General features: G+C 42.4%; 1 protein-coding gene across 1 annotated transcript in view; it reads right to left on the bottom strand.

The window, feature by feature from the left end:
• Positions 1 to 3,048: 3,048 nt before the first annotated feature.
• Positions 3,049 to 21,786, bottom strand: part of SLC1A1 (solute carrier family 1 member 1) — a 76,004-nt gene continuing 57,266 nt past the window's right edge. Inside the window, exons 6-12 of the mRNA XM_012812845.2 lie at positions 20,352 to 20,450; positions 17,552 to 17,736; positions 16,011 to 16,118; positions 13,726 to 13,848; positions 13,153 to 13,347; positions 6,734 to 6,868; positions 3,049 to 5,029 (exon numbers count right to left, since the gene is read on the bottom strand). Coding sequence (XP_012668299.2) covers positions 4,783 to 5,029; positions 6,734 to 6,868; positions 13,153 to 13,347; positions 13,726 to 13,848; positions 16,011 to 16,118; positions 17,552 to 17,736; positions 20,352 to 20,450 — 1,092 coding nt within the window. The 3' untranslated portion in view covers positions 3,049 to 4,782. The remainder of the gene's footprint in view (positions 5,030 to 6,733; positions 6,869 to 13,152; positions 13,348 to 13,725; positions 13,849 to 16,010; positions 16,119 to 17,551; positions 17,737 to 20,351; positions 20,451 to 21,786) is intronic.

Below are 21,786 nucleotides of genomic sequence, written 5' to 3' on the forward strand. Positions count from 1 at the left end.
CACTCTACCCAGGTGGACAGCTTGAGGCTCTGTCTCAAAAAAAAAAAAAAAAAGAAAAAGAAAAAGAAAGACTCACATGTACCCCCATAGGATAAACCATAGATGTAATCCCACCAATCGCCCTCCCTCCACCTATCCTCCCCCCTCCCCTCCCTCTCTCCTTTCCCCATATTCTTGGGCTAAAATTGGGTTATAGCTTTCCTATGAAAGCTATAAATTAGTTTTATAATAGGGTTGAGTACATTGGATATTTTTCCTTCCATTCTTGAGATACGTTGCTAAGAAGAATAGTCTCCAGCTCCATCCATGTAAACATGAAGGAGGTAAAGTCTCCATCTTTCTTTATGGCTGCATAGTATTCTATGGTGTATTTAAACCATAATTTATTGATCCATTCATGGGTTGATGGGCACTTGGGCTTCTTCCCTGACCTAGCAATTATGAATTGGGCTGCAATGAACATTCTGGTACAAGTATCTGTATTGTAGTGTGATTTTTGGTCTTCTCAATATATACCTAGTAGAGGAATTACAGGATCAAATGGCAGGTCTATTTTTAGTTCTCTAAGTGTTCTCTAGATGACTTTCCAAAAGGGACGTATTAGTTTGCAATTCCACCAGCAGTGCAGAAGTGTTCCCTTTTCTCCACAACCACGCCAGCATCTGTGATTTTGGGATTTTGTGATATGGGCTAATCTTACTAGTGTTAGATGGTATCTCAAAAACAACTATGGATTTTTAACTTTTCTCTGAGGGGTCACTCATAACTGTTCTGATCTTTGTGATACTTTAAAAGTGGCAGACCAAGTGGAGGTTGTAGATGTAACCAGAAATTGCTCCCTAATTCTGTGGAGATGCCCTCCAAATCATATATGGCAGTGGTTCCTTCTAATCAGAGAAGAAACGGGCAATTGTGTGGTTATATCTCACTGCTGGTTTAGGACTTTTGTGGCACTATGTGGCCTCAGCCATTGAGAAATGCCCCTGTTACTTCCATCTCTGCTCAGTACTTCATACACTTAGGTGTGCAGGCACCCAGTTCCATAAATATATGGATCAATGTATTGTTCTCAAAGCTAATTTGACAAAGCCTACTTGTTTGTATTATGCAGCTTTTATTTAAAAAGCCTAAGATTCCAGGAGAGGGAGGCACATTTCCAATCACAGGGTGTATTAAAAAGCCCTAGTTGGGACCATAAGTCCCCCTCCAGCAACCAAGGAGGACAGTTTTTGAGGAGTTACACAATATTTATAGGCCAAGATTGTAAGAATGAATTTCATGCCATATTCTAATTTTGAGGATGTTTGAAGTGGTGTTACATGGATGTACATCTTGGCCTCATACACACAATCTGAGCATCTCAAACCCTTCTCTACATCAGAATCTAGAAAGATTGCAAACACTTGTGAACACTTATTCTGTACTTCCCACATGATACTTTTTTGGAGAAATTCTAAGCCCAATACTTTGAAGATTAAAATGTCCCACTTCAGGAGAGATGTTTCCCCTTTAGAGTTCAAGAGCAATGAAGGTTGTTCATGAACTACTTGGTTGGACATGCTGTTTGTTCTGATAACCTAGCTGACATCAAGTGGTATGAGCTACGTGCCTTAATCACGTAGTGACATGAGTCCTAAAACACTGGAATAGCAATTACATCTCTGTGAATTACCCATAGAGACAGAAGAGATTGTAGGGATTTTTGGGGGGGGGGTAGGGAGAAGCACTAGCATTTCTTAAACATATTTGACAGGGTCTCTGTTAAATTCATACTATGCATTTTCTCATTTAATACTTAAAGCAGTCTCTTATGAGGCAAGAATTATTATCCCTATTTCACAGAAGAGGAGAACAAGGCTTATATTATTGGCAAGGGTCACAAATCTGGCACGCAATCAGCTTTTTGCCCACTCAGCGTGATCCACAGTACCTTGTTGCATAGAATCTTCTAGCATCTCGCCACGGTTGTACAAGATCATTTCCTCTCTCCTGCTCTGGAGGGGCGGGGGAGATTCTTAAATCTCTGCAAAGCCAGTGTTGCTGCTGGCCCACTACCCAATTATAAGTCAAACACATCTGCCATGACTGTTCTAGGAATGGGAGGATGTGTTTTAATACACAAAAATAAGCTCATTCACTTCATTTTCACCAGAGCTGATAATACCATTCCTTTGTCTACAAGTATACTCTGGCCAAAATCAAAATCAAGGGCACCAAGTCTTCAAAACTAATCTTTTTCTAAGGACCTGTGTTGTTGGGTTTCTCTCCCATGTTGTAAACAAAGGAAACTACCCTGTATACCTTTGCCAGGTAGTGAGAAGCACTGTTTTTTTTTTTAAGATGTTATCCTCTCTCAGTGGGAAACAGGGAACTGTCCATTATTCCTTTGCTGAGTCCACCGTGGAATGGCCTCATGACTGAAGTATTTCAGGCAGGACTGTGCCATCCCTGTAAAAAGCACTCTAAATACAGCCATTTGTAGGTGGCAGCCATGTTCCAGAGGGCGGGATTGGTTCTTCAGTGAAACCACGCCATCATCATATTGAGATAAGACTGTCTCCTACTATAGCAATTTCTAACAAAATTCTACTTTTGTTTCAGTAACAAAATATGGGCATAACTGTTCATAATGGCACTGTATTTCCACCTTGAATCACCACCGATTAACATGAAGAATCAGATTTTTTTTTTCTCAAGCCTCAATTTTTCAGTCATGGGGTATAAAGTTTTAAAAACAATAATCTGTGCACAGTCTGATTCGATTGACCATATCTGTGCCTTCCCACACCCATCCAATTAAGTGCGATAAAAGAACAGATAAGAGGAAGAAAAAGGCGGGGAGGAAAGAATGAGGGAAATGTTTATTGAGACTGAAATGGAACATTGTTCTCTTTTATGAGTTAATAGCACACAGTGTTAAGAGGCTGGTGACAGACCAACTCCAAAACAAGGACGACAGGCAGTTCTCTGCCAGCTCCAGTTTCACTAACTGGAGCAACCTGATGCAGGGGTAAAATCATTCAGCACAAGAGAAATTACTGATTCAACTTCATTTATATTTAGATTTATTTCCTACAAATAATACCAATATTTGCATGTTAAAATTCACATTGAATCACTGCTCACTATTTATGATGTTTACATTACAATTCAGTATCATCCTGTTGAAGATTTCAGGTGCAGGTGGTCAATACTGAGAGTTTATTTACTCTTCTGCTATCTGCTATCTTTGGCACAATTTCTGGTTTCTTAAATCGAAAAGCACAGGTTTAAGTTGGCTACACAATACTGCAGAAACATAATTATTTTAGATCTCAGTGTAAATACAGGAGTATGTTAAGCATTATTTACAAGATGAAAACTGAAGCACAGACTTTGATAAGCTATCTTCATAAATTAGGAGGAGAATGACAAGCAGAGGGTTTTAATGAGTAGGGCCAAGATTGCTAGTTACAACAGTCCTTTCTGGAGGAGGAGACAAGTATGGTAGAATGGAAGAATCTCCCCTGAACCACTGATATCAACATCTCATGTCATGGGATTTACTTTGCAAGAATCCAGGGTAGAGACAGCTTTTTTCTGTAATGTGTCTTGTTCAATCCACAGAATCTGTATTAAAATACAACTTAGTTGGTAGCTTGCCACTATTGTTTGGGCCCCAGTGGATACAAAAGTGCAAGGGTGGCAAAGTACCGGCCTCTTTAAGCGGATATGAATGAACTTGGAAGAACGAAGCCTTCTAATTGAATAAAAGAACATTCCAGTCTTTGTATGCAATGTTATATAGAGCTGACATGGATTCCCTCCAGGCAGTTTGAATCTGGAAGTTGTGAGTGAATGGCTATGCCACCTTGGAGTATCACTGTAATACACCTCTGATTTAGGGCTGATACACAGAAGTGAAAGGATCAAACAATGTGATTTCTCATCCTAGTGCTCCTGAGAAACCCTGAAGCAGACCTGGGTTGGAATTGTAGTTATTATTCAAGTACATCAGAGCTCTTTATTTCACATTGACAGTTCAACTCTGATCTCTATCTGGCAAATTATATGAAAATAATAAATATATATACACACACGCGCACACGCACACACACACACATATATATAGATAGGTCTATGCTGAACACTGGGGTGAACAGTTACCAGTGTCCCATACAGTACATTTAAAAAAGAACCCTCTCCCTTCCCCCCAAACCCTATGCCCATCTTGAAATTGTTATTGCAGAACTGTGCTGGTCTGTTTTCTTTCAAGAAGTTTCTTAGAGATTGGCTGGAGATGAGTTCAAAATGAATAATTTGGCACATTATCTGGGGAGAGGTTTTTAGAGGCATTATAATCTGTAAAAAAGTGAGAGGGCCAAGGAAATCCATGCCAATAGAAAGCCTGAGTAGAAATTTGTAACTAATGACAGAATATTTTAAAAACCCAAAATACTGGTCTGTGCATGAGAAAGCAGTTTTTCTTCCATATCCATTATGTAATTCTAACAGTTAACTATTTTACATACTTCCAAACTTTGTCTCACAGAATTTTCAAAACCCAGATAATACAATTTTCCTTTTAATCAGCTTCCTTTCATCTTACTCCACCCTTAAATCTCAAAACCAGGAGAGCAAAGGCTGTGAATCCAAGTATAGAAAATAACCTGGAGGTCTACTGAATCAAATGTACAACTGGTCATTAGTGCTTTTCTTTTCCTTATTTAATGTTTGAATTTGCTATGAGATGACCCTCACGGAGAAGTCCTTCATCCTTCCCAGTCACCTGATGCCAGGGCTCTAGAACTGTGAAGTCTGGGTGAACGAGATGGTGTCAGACTTGTCCACGGCAAAGCCTCCGTTGACATATGACTTCTTGGTGTCTGGGTCTTCGTTATCGAGGATTGTCGATTCCAAGGCAAAGGGGTTCACAATGTTGACCTCAGATGAAACGTCCATCTGCTCCAGTTCCTTCTTAGAGAGCTTTTCCACGATGCCTGTCCCAAAAGCATCACCGAGCACATTGACCATGGTCCTAAACCGGTCCCTGAGGAAGAGACAGGAGGCCCAGATTTCATTTTCCTTTGCCTTTGAGAGACAAAAGGACCTGACACGTTCACTTCAGATTTAAGTAAATCCAGATCATGCTGTCCTCATGACTGACTGACCAGAGTTCCCTTCACAGGTCTTGGCCAGAAAAGGTCATTTTTAAAGCACAGGATGAGCACATAGGTTGCTCTCCCAGACTCACTGGGTCTGTGCTCCCAGTGAGTAGCAATAATTCTCCTAAATCTTCCTCAAGTCCTTCCTTTCCTTCCAAAGAAGTGTGAATAGAGTCTTCTAGATTTGGGGGAGACTAAAAGAAGTTCAGAATTCAGTAAGTCTTTCAGTCCTAACCTCTGTCTTGGGGGTTTTCCAGATTCATTGCAAATGACATTGTGGTTTCTTTTTTAGTTAAGGTGAGAGAACTTAGGATGTTTTGTTGCAAGTGTATCTGCCGTGTGTGTGTGTATGTGAGAGAGAGTGGTGTGTATTCATTCATGTCCCTGATGTACTTATTCCTTTATCAAACTAGATAACACTATTTGTGAACAAGCAGCAGGGATGCCACATAACAGAAGGTCAGAAAACACGGGTCAGCCCAGGAATGGATTTACCCCCAATACACCCTCAGCCCATCTCAAATCCCCAATAGCCTAGAGAAGAGAGGGGTGGCAGGCAGATCTGCAGAGAAGGCACACTGCAGGGGGGGAGGGATGTCTATTAATATTTGATGCTGGCTTTGTGACATGAACTGTGTGCATGGGTAATCTTGTGAAAACTATACCTGCAGGATAGAAAAGGCCAGCAGAACTTACACACACACTCTGGATGGCCTTCTGTTATTTAGAACAAGGCCAAGCATGAACTTGCCTCATGTCTTTCTATCCCATGACCTCAGATTGGACCTTTGACTCATCTGGGTATCTTGGCAGTGAAGGGCACCAGTTCCAGGAAGAACCAGGGAAAAGAGAGAAGTGCAAATCTACTAACACCACTAGAAAGAAAAACCAGATCTTGCCTCAGTGGTAGGGTATCTTTGCTAAAAGGGTGCCATGTGGAGGGTCCTGGCTGCCGAGGCAGCACTGCCACATGCACAGCTTCCAAGCCAGGCACAGGGGCTTTTTGCCTTCTGGAACGAGAATCTGTATCTCTGCTTCCCTTTCCTCCATCTCAGCTGCTACCTGCAAACTCCAGTACATAGCCTTGGGCTCCCCAGTAAGCCTGAGTCAGCTAGTAAGACACAACGTGGGGACCCAAACCCAGGCCACTCTACCCCAAAGCCTCTGCCTGGGGCCACTGCCCCTAATGGCTCTGAAGATGCTTAGGAAGAGGGACTGGTTTTGAACCAAGTGGTTCTGAGCCTATGATGCTGAACCAAGGCTGGGATAGGACAGGATGGCCTAGGGCCTTGCCCACCTTCTTCACCTGATTATTCTGTTTATTTCCATCCCACACCTAGCTCCTAACCTTGGGCATTACTAGATATAATGAGCTAATGAAGCTCACTGGCTTTTTAAAATCACTGTCCCAAGTTATGAGGAGTTAATTTTTAAAAACATTATCAGATGGCCTGGTCAGAGGGAAATTAAAGCAGCAACAGGTGGCTCATTAGGCAATCTGAGCAGAGAATGATGACACACTGCAGAGTCTGCACAGCTGGCAGGCCTGCTTGCCCACCGGCTGAGGCAGTACATTTATTGCAACTCACAGGAGCCAGTCAACAGCGATGATTAGGGTGACGTCCTCAGCAGGCAGGCCCACGGCACTCAGCACGATCACCATGGTCACCAGGCCGGCCTGGGGCACACCGGCAGCCCCAATGCTCGCAGCTGTGGCTGTGATACTATAGCCAAACACACCAACAAGAAAGAAGTTAGTCACCCATCTCCCCCATTAAGGCCTCTGGCCTGAAATCATCTGTCCCTATTGTTCCTGCTGTGTCCCCAGATTGAACAGGTAGAATCTATTATCTGCCGAGTACCAGGTCTGCCTCCGTATAGGATGAGAGGTGTTGGGGCACTGGGAAGAGTACGATGCTGTCTCCTTGCAGGAGGCAGACATGGCACACTGCTTTAATGTAGGGAAGAACTACATGAGTGGTACCAAAAATGAGCAAGAGAAACATTCAAGGGGAAGGCAAAAGTTTACCAACTGGGGAGTTTATAGAAGGCTTTATCAACCCATCCATGCATGCATCCATCCTGAATACGTGCCAGGTACCTCTCTACCTGCCTGCCTGCCTTCTCCCTTCTCCCATCTACTCACCCACCCAGTCATTCCCTGGGCACCTAATACATGTGTGTGTCAGCAACTTAAGTTGCCTTGAAGGATGGGTAGAGGGATGGTACCAAGTGGAAGTGTACAGGCAAGGGCATTTCAGGTGAAGGCAACGGAATGAGGCATGAGTAAGCAGGGTTTATGCCCTCTCTTGACATCACAAGATTCTACCTCTTTGGGAGCTGCCCTTTAGGGCACTGAATTGAGAAACAGCTATGACTCCTGTTCAAGGTACAAGCATTTATTCCTGACTGCTGCTTTTTTGCCAGTGGATGTGCTTTGCACAAAAGGATTCCTCTCTTGGAATCCAGGACAGGCAGCTAGATAAACTTTATTACCATGTATTTAAAAAGATCTTTCTTGGGTAGATAAGATGTGACGCTAGAGATTTTTCTCTTCAGAATGTGCAGGTTTTCATCAGTAAAGTCTCCCTTAGTTTAATGGGATCATTCTGGAGGAAGCAAGGGTTCAGAATGCCCTAAAAAGTTTCTCAATTTGGATGAGCTTGAGGGGATACCCATAATACTTTTTGGAGGTATGTCTTTGCCCTTGATGCCATCGGGTGTTAAAAGGTGAAAATCTAGAAAATGTCAATTTAAACTAAAAGAATCCCTGATTCTATCCACAAGTTCATGTTCCTATGGGCTCAAAAAGTCTGAGTTCTGAGGATGCTGAAATCTATGGCCCATTCATCTGCCTACTGATGTGTTGCCAAAGGGCATTTGAGGGTACAGTCAAACGTGGCCAGAGCTTTCACTGAGTGGCTGTGGCCACTAATTTATAGTAAATTAAATTTTTACTGGGGCTGTACCAATTTCTTTAAAGGTTTCAGGCCCCTGCATAATTCTTTAGATCTGTTCTGACCTAAGTACTCTTTGGAAAATCCCCAAGTTTAATGCTGGTTGAAGAAAAATTTAAACTGAATGCATCAATGAGTTTTCCTTGTCAGAAGTGATTTATGCCCATGCCCATTGATCCCCCTTGGAAGCCCTGACATGTCACAGTTAACCGTGTTCCTATAGCCTGAGACTGGCCTTGAAACTCAAAATCCATTTAGTCAAGATAAAGCTGCCTTTGTGCCTTCACTTTGCTAGGCTTTGGCAGTTTGGCTTTGGTCTGATGCTTGAACTATAAATCTTCAGACTGGGGAAAATAATATGAAAACCTATTCTTGCTGCTTGAACATATCCTACTTTGACTTGAGGGTTTTCACAGAAGACAACGTAATAATTATTGGGACAAAGTTCTTTGCTTGTACTGAGGCCTAGTTTTAGGACAGGCTATTGAATTAGGTCCTCAATGGGTTGAAGGCTGGGTTGTGAACTGGAGTGAACGTAGGTTTTTAGAGTCAGACTCATCTTAGTTATACGTGGGCTTTGCCATTTTACTGTCAGTGTTTCCTTAAGCAGGTTACTTTTCTGAAGCTCAATTTCTTGCCTGTGAGATGATGACAGTATGTCTACTTTGTAGGCTGCTATGAAGATTTAATGAGGTAACATATACAAGGCATCTGGTATAGCACCTGTATAGTATATGCTTAAAAATATGCCATTCTAATGCTCCAGGACATTGCCCTGGGGAAAGATATTTTTGTGTAAGACCTTAAAAGCATAGGGAATCTTGCTGGGCACAGTAGTTTACATCTATAATCCTAGCACTCTGGGAGACCAAGGTGGGAGGACTGTTTGAGCTCAAGAGTTCGAGACCATCCTGACCCCATCTCTACTAAAAAAAATAGAAAAACTAGCTAGGTGTCATGCTAGGTGCTTATAGTCCCAGCTACTTCACAGGCTGAGGCAAGAGGATTGCCTGAGGTTGCTGTCAGCTATCATAATGCCACAACACACTATGCAAGGTAACAGAGTGAGCCTTTGTATCCAGAAAAAAAAAGGAATCAAAGCAAAAATAGACAACTGGGATCAACTGGGATCATATCAAGCTAAAAAGCCCTACACAGCAAAAGAAACAACCAACCAAGTGAAGGGACAACCCACAGAATGGAAGAAAATATCTGTAAACTACCCATCTGACAAGGGATTAATAGCCACAATATATAAGGAGCTCAAACAACTCAATACCAAAATATAAATAATCAGATTAAAAATGGAAAAATGGGCAAAAAATCTGAATAGACATTCTCAAAAGAAGACATAAATGGCCAAGAGATATATTAAAAAATGTTCAATATCACTAATCATCAGAAATATGCAAATCAAAACCACAATGCAATGTCATCTGACCCAAGTTAAAATTGTTTGGATTAAAAAGAAAGGCAATAGTAGATACTAGTAAGGATACGGAGACAGGGGAACACTCGCTCTCTGTTGGTGTAAATTCGTGCATCCACTATGAATGAAGAACAGTAAGCAGCTTCCTTAAAAAGCAAAAATGCGACTACCATATGACCCAGCGATCCCACTGCTGGGTATAGATCCAAAAGAAAAGAAACCGCTAATCAAAGAGATACCTGCACTTGCATGTTCACTGCAGCACTGTTAATGATAGCCAAGATACAGAATCAACCTAAATGCCCATCAACAGATGAACAGACAAAGAGACTGTGGTACACATACACACTGGAATACCCGTCAGCCATAAAAAGAATGGAATCCTGTCATCTGCACAATGTGGAAGGAGCTGGAGGTCCCTGGGGGAAGTGAAATAAACCAGGCACAGAAGGACAAATATAACATGTTCTCACTCATATGTGGGAGCTAAAAAAGTGGATCTCATGAAAATAGAGTAGATTGGTGGCTACCAGAGGCCAGGAAGAGGGAGGTGGTGGGATGAAGGGAATAAAGAGAATATGCATATATTTATCACCACTGACCTGTACACTTAGAGATAGTAAAGATGGCAAATTATATATGTATGTTATTACCTAGATCAAAAAGCCAAAAACCCCATGTCATTTTGCTCTACTTTCTCAACACTGGCAGCTGCTGCTACTTTTTCTACAGTTTCTATTGCTGCAGCTGTGGGCATGGCTACCCCTGCTAATGCTGTAGCAATGACCAAAACGAGAACTCCTGCTATTACTACTGCTACTTTTCTCCTCTAAGCTCTTTCTAGGCCACAAATCCTATAATTATCTTTATTTATAGTATAATTTATTCAATCTTAAATCAGTTGTAACCTTTGATAAATGAATATCATGATAAAATCACAAAAGGTGATGTTTTGGGTAGATGGTACCCCATGTTTCTTTGATGTCCACTGTGGGTCTAAACATCTTCCTTGACCATCAGTCACATGAGCTATACCTACAACCTGTAAAGTTAAAACAACTTTTGTTATTTCCCAGGTACAGCCAGAGAGGATTTTTGACTTTAAGTCACTGATTGCTTTCAACCTTACAGTTGTTTTTGCTTCTGGGCCAGTAGTTATAAGCAAGTCTAATTTAAGAATACACCAGAGAGTAGGGAGAGAGGTTTTAAAGTGAATTGACTATTTAGCCTCTAGACCCAAAGTTGATTCTTCTAGTAGTTAGGTAAAATTAAAAAAAAAAAAATGGCTAGAAAGACCAGGAAAACTTACAACAAAGGAAGAGGAAAGAAATTCATCATAAAATAGCAAACACACGAAGGAACCGCCACTCCTTGGAAATCAGTTCCGTGCAGACTGATGATTCCACAGGCCACAGTAAAGAGAGGTGGGCAGAAATCCTTAGAAGTGTAAAAGCAACACCCACATAGGAAGCTGTGTGGCAGAAACTATCTCAGGCATGATTCAAGTTCTTAATTTTAACACACTCTCTGCTGCTGATAGGACTTTACTTGAGCTCCTTGGCTCTGGCTTCTTTAGCCACTAATACTTTTTATAGATGATAGAGTATCTGGATAGTGTCCCAGCTATTGTGCCAATTGGTATATTTTACACTTGTCTTCAGTTTTAAGCAAACAACAATAAATATTTCATGATTAGGGTTGGGGAGGATTTCAAAAATGTACTGTATTAGAACGCCATTAGTTAACAAACTTACTTTAGGCTTAGAATTTATGTCTAAGACACAACGGTGAATTAACTCCAAAAGGTTCAGATTCAACCTGCATAGGCCTAGGGACCCAGGTTTGTCTTAAACTTCTACTCTATACTAAAGTCTCCAGGTAAACTCTGATCCCAGCTTATCACTCCAATGCAGAACTTGTCCAGTAGAACTTTCTGCAATGATGGGAATGTTCTGTATCTGTGTCATCCAATTCAGTTAGCTATTTGCTTCATGTGGCTAGTGGCTACCATATCAAGAAACAACTAGGGAAATACTTCTGGCAAAATTCACTGAAGATACTTCTACCATCTACTTGAGCAGACAATTTCTGTCCTCACTAGACCAGAATTCTCTGTAGTATCTGACTTTGTGGATAATTTAATCCTTGAAAAATCTCTCTTCTCTCAGTTTTCATGACACCATGGTTTCCTGACTCCCCTCCCACCTCTCTGTCCTCAAGACCCTCCCTCTAGGGTTCCCTTTTCTCCACTTACCTCTGACATTAGGATTTTCTAAGGTTTAGTCCGAGTCTCCTTTTCTCCACATACTCTCCCAGTGTCCTGCGTCCTTTCCCAACACTCACTGAGCGCTCACCATGTAGGCACTGTCCTAAGCATTTTATATACAGCACCTTACTTAATCACTACTACCTGAATAATGGAAGCTTAGAGTATTCAATTTTTTTTTTACTTGCCCAAGATCACAGCTGATCATTTTGTATAGCTGAAATTCAAACAGACACACGTTTGAAGACCACCATTAAACTGACATCCCTGACTTCTGTATGTGTATTCTAGACCTACATTTCTTATTGCATATCTCCACCTGGACGTCTTAAAGGCAAGTTCAGTATATCAAAAAGTATAACTCTTTGCCTTTTCCACCTATACTTGCTTCTCTTGCGCCAGTCTCTGTTCTGGTGAGACCTATCCACCAATCCAGAATGATCTATCAATCCTGAGAGTAATCCTTGTCTTTCCCTGTCCCTCAGCCTGACTCTACCCAATACCTCTTCCACCTATTAGCTCCTCTCAATCTCCAGTGTCAGTCCCTTGGTGTGGGCCTTTTGAAATACCTTATTTGGACTTCTGTATGCCTCCTAACCAGTCTTCTAGCTTGTGGTTTCAGCCCTCGTCCAATCCATCCACTATATTGCCAGTTACCCTCTCTAAAATGCACATCTGTCCATAATATGACAAAAACCCTTCCATGAACTTCCCATACAAAGTCTTTCATGATATGACCTTCACCTCTTCATTCATTTATGTTCTTCACATCATGTCTTTTGTGCCAGGCACAACAAATAATCCACACTCCATAGCTAGGCTATGAATACGTCACAAGCTACTTCCATTATCCAAAATGCTCGTAAGCTCCTTCATTGCCTGCTAAAGAGCTAAATTCCTTTTGCTCTTCTAAGATTCGGCTAAAGTTCCCCCTCCTCTGGGAAGCTTTCCCTCACCTTCCCAGGTAGAGCTAGCTCTTCCTCCTCCCTGCTCTCTCTGACCCCCACAAAAGGCTCTGTTATAGCTTTCATCAATCTCTCAGCATTCACTTGGGTATCTGTATCCCTTTCTATCAGGAGACTTTTAAAAGCAGGGATTGGTCATTATTCAACCTTGAAGCTTTGTGCCTACTCTGTGCCCAGCACCTGGGTATACTGACTGAACACAGAATGATGCCTTTGGCTACCTGGACCCTGAAACAGAAATCTTGTATATCATGAGTCCACTACATTATAATATAGTTGTAAACCAAGAAAAATGATTGATTACTGGGCAATTCTTAGTGTCCCTTTACAGACCCTTTTACTTGAGGCAATCCCAGGGAAGTGATGAAATATGATTGTGACACCACCTCACCTGATGGTGACGATCTGCCCAATGCCCAAGTCCAAGTCGTTCAGCTGTGCGATAAACACAGCCGCCACAGCTTCATAGAGTGCAGTCCCATCCATATTGATCGTAGCACCGACAGGCAGCACAAATCTCGTGATCCTCTTGTCCACATGGTTGTTTTCTTCAGCACAACGGAAAGTGACAGGCAGTGTTGCCGAACTGTGCAATAAAAAAGAGAAAAGAACTTACGGTCTAGGGATGCTGGCCCTCAGTTCCTACTTGAAGAGACACCTCTTTTCCAAAAAGTAAAGGCCCAAAGCATGCTGGCCCTTTTGGCAGGTCCAGGAATCAGAAGGTCCTGTACCTACCACTGTTCCTGGCTATCCAATGACCCCTTCCTGGGTGAAGGCCATGCCAAGGCAGAGAATATAAATTCAACAGGGTGAAAAAACACGCTCAAGGGTGGCACGGAGAATATGGAGGTCATTTCTCAAAAGGGACCACAAAAACCACAAGGTAGAGTCCATTTGGTCAAGTGAGGAGAGAGTTGATAAAGTCTGGCCTGAGGCTTCCTCTAAGAACCCTTCTTCTGCTTACCTGGAAGAGATCATCAGAGCTGTCAGGAGAGCCTGGGCCATTCCCAGAGCAAACCGGAAGGGGTTCTTCCTTACAACTATGAAATATATCAGTGGGAGAATTACAATGGAGTGGATTGCCAGCCTGTAACACAGAGAGAAACAGTTTCAAAGATAATGCCACCTCCTCATATTTAATCCTTTTATCCAACAGCTTTTAAATTCATGATGTTGTTCAATGTTCATAATGATCTAATGAGAAGTGGCCTGGGAATATATGTCCCCATTCCATGTACAAGGATGCAGAGGGTCACTCTGTAAATGGAGCATCTTGTCAGAGTTAATGGCAAAGCCAGGAGCTGAATCCAGATTTCAGAGTTCACAGAAAAGGGCTACATCATGCTGCCACACACTGCATGCTGTTCCTGCCACACGCACTGCTGAATTCTTACTCCTCCTCCATAGCTCAGCTGGACCTATCCCCTCCTTCAGGAAGCTGCTCTCATTGTCCCAGGTAGAGCTGGTCCTTCCCTCCTTGGCACCCTCTGGGTCCCTCATACATTGTACCTCATTACAGCCCTCACCACAGCCTCCCTCTATCCTCTGCACCATGCCACTGCCTGGACAGCACCCACCATCTAAGAGGGAAGCCAGAATCGCAGGAAGGACATAGTCCCTGCATACTTTAGGACTGACCCTCTTTTCTCTATCATCTCTGCCTTCCAAAACTGTTTCTTGTTTCACGTGGAAATATATAGATTACCCAAATAGAGGGGCTTAAGAAATGAGACTCATTTGGCAGATAGCATGATGACAACCTAGAATTTACAGATCAGTCATGTGAGTTTGAAATAACAGGAAATGGTCATTGAAAATACAGATCCTGAAGGTTTGAAAAGAGGCTCTTCTTGAAAGAGAGCTTATGGGCAAGAACTATGAGGAGTATTTTTTTTTTTTTTTTTAATAATTGAGACAGAGTCTTGCTCTGTTGCCCAGGCTAGAGTGCTATGGTGTCAGCCTAGCTCACAGCAACCTCAAACGCCTAGGCTCAAGTGATTCTCCTGCTTCAGCCTCGTAAGTAGTGGGGACTATAGGAACATGGCTAATTTTTTCTATTTTTAGTGGAGACAGGGGTCTTGCTCTTTCTGGCTGGTCTTGAACTCCTGAGCTCAAGCTATCCTCCCACCTTGGCCTCCCAAAGTGCTAGAATTATAGGCATGAGCCAGCACACCTGGGCCAGAACTGACTTCTAGTTTTCTGTTCAAAACCTAGAAAGGATGAGAGAACAGAAACCAGTAGAACTCCATTATGGAATGGCTGGGTATACCTCAGCCACATCAGTAGCCCCAGAGCACGACAGTCTCTAGAGAGGCAGAGGCCCCACCTCCCCGGATTTGTCTCTAGCCCTTGCACCATAGAAACCCAGGCTGCTTCTGTGCTTGTAGCAGGGCTGTGCTTTTGCCAAACACAGATTAAGAACCAAATGCTGTGTGACTGAAATGTCCTCCATCCTGCACCCAATGCAATCAAGTTTCAGTAGGTAAGTTGACCTGGGGTATTGACCTTTGGGTCAAATCAATGATATTTACTCATCCCTTGGTCCATATTTCTTAGTATATGTGACATAGCCTTCTGCTGGCTAGGTGCCCAAGGGCACATTCATAACCTGTTTCATCATATCTCTTTCAAGGAATCAATACCTGGGTTGTAATAAATATGCAAATGACCAATCCCCTGATGCCTAAAAGTCTTATGGTGTCTAAAAACCTCACAATTCCTCGTGGCCTCAGGATTTTCCTAGCACCCTTGCTGGCATCCTGATGGTGCAGGGCACTCAGTGGTCAGCCGTCCAGCACTGGCGTGGGAGCCAGCCAGCCATCCTGATCTTACTTGCTGTAGCTTGATTTCATCTAGGCTGCTCCTAATTCCTTTCAGGCACAGAATACATCAAGGCTTTCTTATTTGTGTGGCTAGTTTAATTCTTGAGGAAGTAAAGTCCAGGAGAGAGCCAAGAGAGGCTACGAGTGGGTTTCTCTTTTGTTTTAAAAATGATTTTAATACAGCCAATAAAGGCAGTGACAAAGCCTGGTCCAGGATGTTCTGCCAAGAGCTGGCAATTAGCATGGCGTGATCCACCTACAGCACAGCTGTTAAAGGGCAGCCCTCCTCCCCCGCTCACTTATCTCTGAACCCTATCTTCCCCTGATGGGGAAGAAAAGCTGATTTTGGCCCACTGAAACCCAGCCTCTCAGCAGACATCCCATTGCATCAGAGATGTTTCTGTTTCTTCTCTCGAGTCTGACATACCCAGTCAGGACTGTGGCCATGTAAAGGCCCAGCTTGCGGAAAATTTCCCAGTCTTCGACTTCTATGATCTTCCCGGCAATCAGGAACAAAATACCAAGAGGCATGTAACTAGAAAGTAAGCACAACAAGGTCACATGTTTTCTTAGAATGAGGCTGTTGGGAAAGAAACAAGCCCGGGCATGTAATCTTGGCTTGGCCTGTTCACTCAGCTGGTGGGGGCACAGGGTACATAGTGAAGCTAAGGGCTTTCTCAAGTTTTGGGTAGACTATGTTGGCTCAGATTTTAGAACCTGAATGCACCTGCAATTTTACCCACCTAAACTACTATAAAGGTGGTTTGCAAACTTCATGAGGACATGTGGTCAGACTGGTGTGTCCCCCAGTGCACATGTATCCTGCTGACTGTCATATCTGCTTATCCCTCTTGAGCTTGACCCTCACTGCCAAATGTGGGTGTGAGCCATGGTCATCTTGCTTCCTAGGAATCAGCATTAGAAGCAACAGTATTAGTAGAGGAAACAGTCATGATAGCTCTATTTGTGGAGTTCTCATTACATCTTCTGTTGAAGAAAATATCTTTTTTTTTTTTTTTTCAGACGGAGCCTCAAGCTATCCCCCTGGGTAGAGTGCCATGGCATCACAGCTCACAGCAACCTCCAACTCCTGGGCTCAAGCGAGTCTCCTGCCTCAGCCTCCCAAGCAGCTGGGACTACAGGCGCCCGCCACAACGCCCAGCCATTTTTTGGCTGCAGCCATCATTGTTGCTTGGCGGGCCCAGGCTGGGGATTCGAACCTGCCACCTTAGGTGTATGTGGCTGGCGCCTTAGCCGCTTGAGCCACAGGCGCCGAGCCGAGGAAAATATCTTACATGCATCATTTCATATAAAGTACTTCTCCTAACCCTGGGGATAGGTTTTATTATCCTTTTTTACAGGCCATGAAGCTGAGGTTTCTGCAGGATTAAATGACTTGTCTGGCTGTTTTGACTGAGCCCTTTACGTCACCGTCGATGTCAACACTTAGGATTAAATAATGTTGAGCTAATTGAATATGAGATAAGTGAGGCAGATGCTTCCTAGGATAGGAAGACTTTTTAGTATCACCAGGGACAGGGTAGATACCCCAGTGGTGTCGCTGGTGCACTTACAGATGGCAGCTTCCTTTCAGATGTGTTAGTGCCTATGCCGTAACAGTCAGTAAATATTTGGAATCTCATTTCTGCATGGAGCCTAATGAGGAAAGCACTTGTGTTCTCATGTGCAAGGAACTCCTTTAAATCATTCCTTTAAGAATTATTTCTTATGCGAGTCCTGGTTGGGAGCAAGATGATCTCCCAGGGCTTTGAGGGAAAAGACAATGGATTTTGATAATGAACTAACTCCTGAATAGTATGTGGAAATACCTAATACTCTACTGGCTTATTATTAAATATATACATTCTCTAGGATGAGGTCTGTGGAGAAACATAGCCTCTACTTTCTAATTTTGAGAAGACAGAATTGGCAGGGGAAGCAAAGTGACATTAAACAGTGTCTGCTCACCACATAATGATCTGAACGATTTTCATGGTTGCATCACTCAGAGCATTGAAGAAATCCACCAGAATCTGTCCCTTTTCACCCATTTTCCCAATGACAAGTCCAAAAACGAGGCAAAAGACAATCAAGCCCAGGACATTTATGCCGTCTGAGTACATGCCTACAACTTTGTAGTCCTTTGTTTTGTTCTGTGGATCAAAACCAAGAAAATACATTGATGCACAATTACAATCTTAGAATACGCAGAGTTGAAGTGAGAAGATATGGGAGCCAAAGGTAATAAGCTAGTGACCTACTAGAGTCAACCATACTTTAGAAAAGATTAATAATAGTAATAAAACTTATGCACATAACAAATTTTTGCCCCACCCTGAAATTTAAAGTTTTTTTCCGTCCCTCAATAAATCCATATTTGAATATTTTTTATGAAGATTTCTTATTTGGGAATGTTTTACATTTTTATTACAAATTTTAGAACCAAGGCACCTTTCAGAGTTATTTTAACTAATAGCTACATTTGGAGCCTGCTTTTAAAAAGATAGGAATTAATAATTCAAGAAGTACAAAATATTTACCAGTGTGAACATTTTTAGGACATTTTACTATCTGTTTTACCCTGATAATAAAGAATAAGAACATTCTTTACTGTTTCTGGTCTTAGATGCCCAGTAAGATTTTAGAGATATAAAAATTAACCAGATACTTACTACTGAGCCCTGTCTTCACTTTATCCTGGGTAAAAGTAGCATGAGACTTACCAAGTGATAACGTAATCTGAGTGGTGCAAACCAAATTTATGAAGAATTATGTCAAGGAGCTAGTGGGCTACCAGTCATTTCTTACTTATGATCAAGCAAACATTTAGGGAGCAGCTAGAGTCAGAGTATTCTAATTGCACTGGCAACAGCATGAGGTCTTAAAATTCAGCTGGAGAGACAAGACTAACTGTGAGAAACATGAGCCAATAATAGCAAGATGGTATGTAATTAACCGCACAGCCAAGCTGTTAGTTACAAGCATCTTATGGAGACTGGACCTGAATGAGGGTTTCAGGGTTAGGGAAAGCAAGGCCTGAGGAGTTGGCTACCAGGAGACAAAAGCCTGCTGTGGAGAAGTGGTAAGCCAAGGCAGAAGTCATCGTGTGTTGGGCCTTTGTGCTCATGCTTGAATAATTCTTATTCATGGCCCCCAACCTAACCCCTGTTGAGTGCCCTGAAGCACTCTGTTCTTCCTGATGGCAATACTTATCCTCCTTCATGTGAGGACAGATGCCACACCTGTCTTTTCTCTCTTACAATCCCAGTGCACAGCAGGGCCTGGCACGTGAAGGGTGCTCAGAAAATATTTGTGGAACCACAAGAAAAGGCAGGAATGGGGATTAATGGAGGAGGCACTCTGGATAGAGGAGATGGGCCCACTAGGATGTTAGTGGGCAAACTAGACAGCAGTCAGGGCAGAGAGGGCTTCTGACCTCAACTGGAGGTGATAATGCTTTCTGCACAGGTCCACTTAATTTGAATTCCTAAGGCTACTGATATTTCTTTTTCCTTAAATCTTTCCTTCCTGTGTGAGGCAGAGAACACTTGGGAGAAATTTATGACAGGTGTACAAAGGTACCTCTTCAGGACCACACATTCTAATCCCCAATAATGAAATCACCACAGCTCTCAAAGCCTGATAACTTTATCTATGCATTTACGGCCATCTCTGTCGGTGATAAGGCAGGTGGCAAAACCTATCCTGAACTGAGATAGGGTCCTAATAGTCTATTTCTCTCACTTGGCAGAATATTCACGAGTTTGGTGTAGAAGTACTGATATGCTGGATTATGAAGCGTGGCTGCCAATCTCACTTACGGAGACTGCATAATATGTTGTATACACACCACACAGTCCTTCTGAAGTCTGAGAAATTCTAAACTCTGAATCACATCTGGGCAGAGACATTCAGGCAAGGAGCTGTGGGTCTGCATTCTATGTTTATGTAGCCTTGCCAATCTGCAGCTTTCCCCAGGAGTGCCCAACTCTGCTGTAGGCAGTGGCAGAAATACAGAAGCAGCAAGGCTCTTTCTTCTCTCTCTGTGGTACAGCTGATTCTCTTTATTCCCAACAGTTGTGGTCTATACAGTCCTCCTGAATGCTGTGAATGAGCAAATACCGAATCATTGCTCCTAGAGGAAATACAGGGAGGCTTAGGTACCTGGGAATGCTCGTCACGTCATTTTCATCAAACCATCAATACATTAACATTGTTTTGTTTGTTTCCATTTAAAGACACCTTATGTAATCTATATTGTTGATTTAGTCCACAGACCACTAGCCAACAGCATCGTAACTCACGCTGTATGAAGCCTATCTAACACCAGCTTTCCTCCATAAGGTACAGCACGGTCTTTTACGTGCTTGGAACACAAGGGAGCACTTTAGAACTAGTCTTTGGTCCACTTTAAACAATGAAATCAAGAAAAAACACAAAAATGCAAAAAACTGTGGTGCTAAACACACTGCAAAATGAACACTCATCTACAATACAAGAACCAAAACAAGAAGGCAGAGCAGAGCCTTGTTCAGCCTCAGCTGGGAACAGGTACTTCATGTGACTCCAATATTCTGCTACTCTGGAGTATTGCAGATGACTCCATTAGCCCTGCAAGTATTTCTTTTGGGGTTAAAAAATAAAGTTTAGCAAGTAGATGGATTTACAAGTGCAGATTCTGTGAGAAACGAGGACGGACTGTATTTTTGTCTCCTGTTCACTTCGGGCTCAGGTGCTGCCTGCCGGGGAGGGACCAGAAGGACAGTACCTTAGGAAGAGCAGTTGTCATCATGGCTGTGAAGGACTCCTCAGTCATGTTCATCTCTGGATCACTGGGAGGAGTCACTTCTTCACGTTTCGTTTTGTACTGCATGGTGGAGAAAAAGATGAGTGAACAAACAAACAAATAAAAGGAAGTTTGAACTTTAAGCTTCGAACACATTATTTTCACTGATCAAGTACCACTGAAGGGTTCTACCACCCTTGGTTGGTGATGGCTCCTCCTGTGAGGTTTTATAACTTTTAAAAGGGGGGCTGAGGGATCCAAACCCCTGACGTCCATACCACCATTCAGTAATGTCAAAATGTTCTCTTACTTTCACAATAAGGGACAAATTAATGCAGCAATGATGCAAAAGGAAGTGTAGGTTTTATCGACAGGTGCTTTCCTAGGCTCTGTAAGGATTGCGGTCCATTTATGTTACTATTAATTAATGAATTATTTTTAGTTCTGGGAGAAAACACTTCATCACTTTGATAAAATCATCATGATTTTTATTAACACATAAACATGGGGAAAGGTTTGACTATATGATTGCTCCAAAAACAACAGTCCCTTTAGGGGCTATTTGATGAGCGAGATTTCTGCTGAATTCTCTTTCTTCAGCCCTGTTTGGTTTTGTGGAGCTTCAATATGGAAGCTTAAGAAAGAGCTAGTATTCTGTTACACCAGGCATGAATGTCCCCTTGACAAGGCTCTACCAATATCAACAAATGACCACTGTGGCTGAACCACAGATGTGGTTCTGTCTCTCATGGAGGCCAGCGGGGAGCAATATAATTGCAAAATTTATTAGAATACACAGAAGTGTCTATTCATATAATTCATGTAAATGAATACAGCAGTTTGTGATAGACTCAGCTGTTTTAAAGCAAATAGATAAGTAAGAGAAAAAGGCTCAAAGTCAATGGCATGAAGAGATTGTTATATTTCCCCAGAGAAAATAATCATGGCTTTGTTACATGGCTCCATAGAGTGCCAGACGTAGTGATTAAGTAAAAGATGGAATCCAGAATGTGAACCCCATCATGTGGGTTAGATCTTGGGCTCCAACATGAGAGGGAAAAGGAAAGAGGAGGTAGCGAGATAATTTTTATTTTCCATAGAGAGATTAAGTTTTGGCACAAATATAACACTGTTCTCCAAAAATAGGTACTGGAGGTCACATTTTAAAACATTTATTGTTTGAAAGATTCCTGACTTGCACCATTTGAGACCCTTTGGGGAAAAAGCATGAGGAAACTGGAGCAGCATAAGTTATGACTGCACTTCACCAGGGGCTGTGAAGGCCAGGTGCAGAACAGAGCAGTCAGAGCAGTCACCTGAAACTCTGCCCTTCACAGGAACATGTTTCCTGCTGCTGGATTTGATGGGTTACAGCAAAAAAAAAAAAAAAAAAAAAAAAATTCTTAACTGGTAATGG

Source organism: Otolemur garnettii, unplaced genomic scaffold (genome assembly GCF_000181295.1).
Source record: "Otolemur garnettii isolate 467f Iridium unplaced genomic scaffold, OtoGar3 scaffold00006, whole genome shotgun sequence".
Taxonomy (NCBI): Eukaryota; Metazoa; Chordata; class Mammalia; order Primates; family Galagidae; genus Otolemur; species Otolemur garnettii.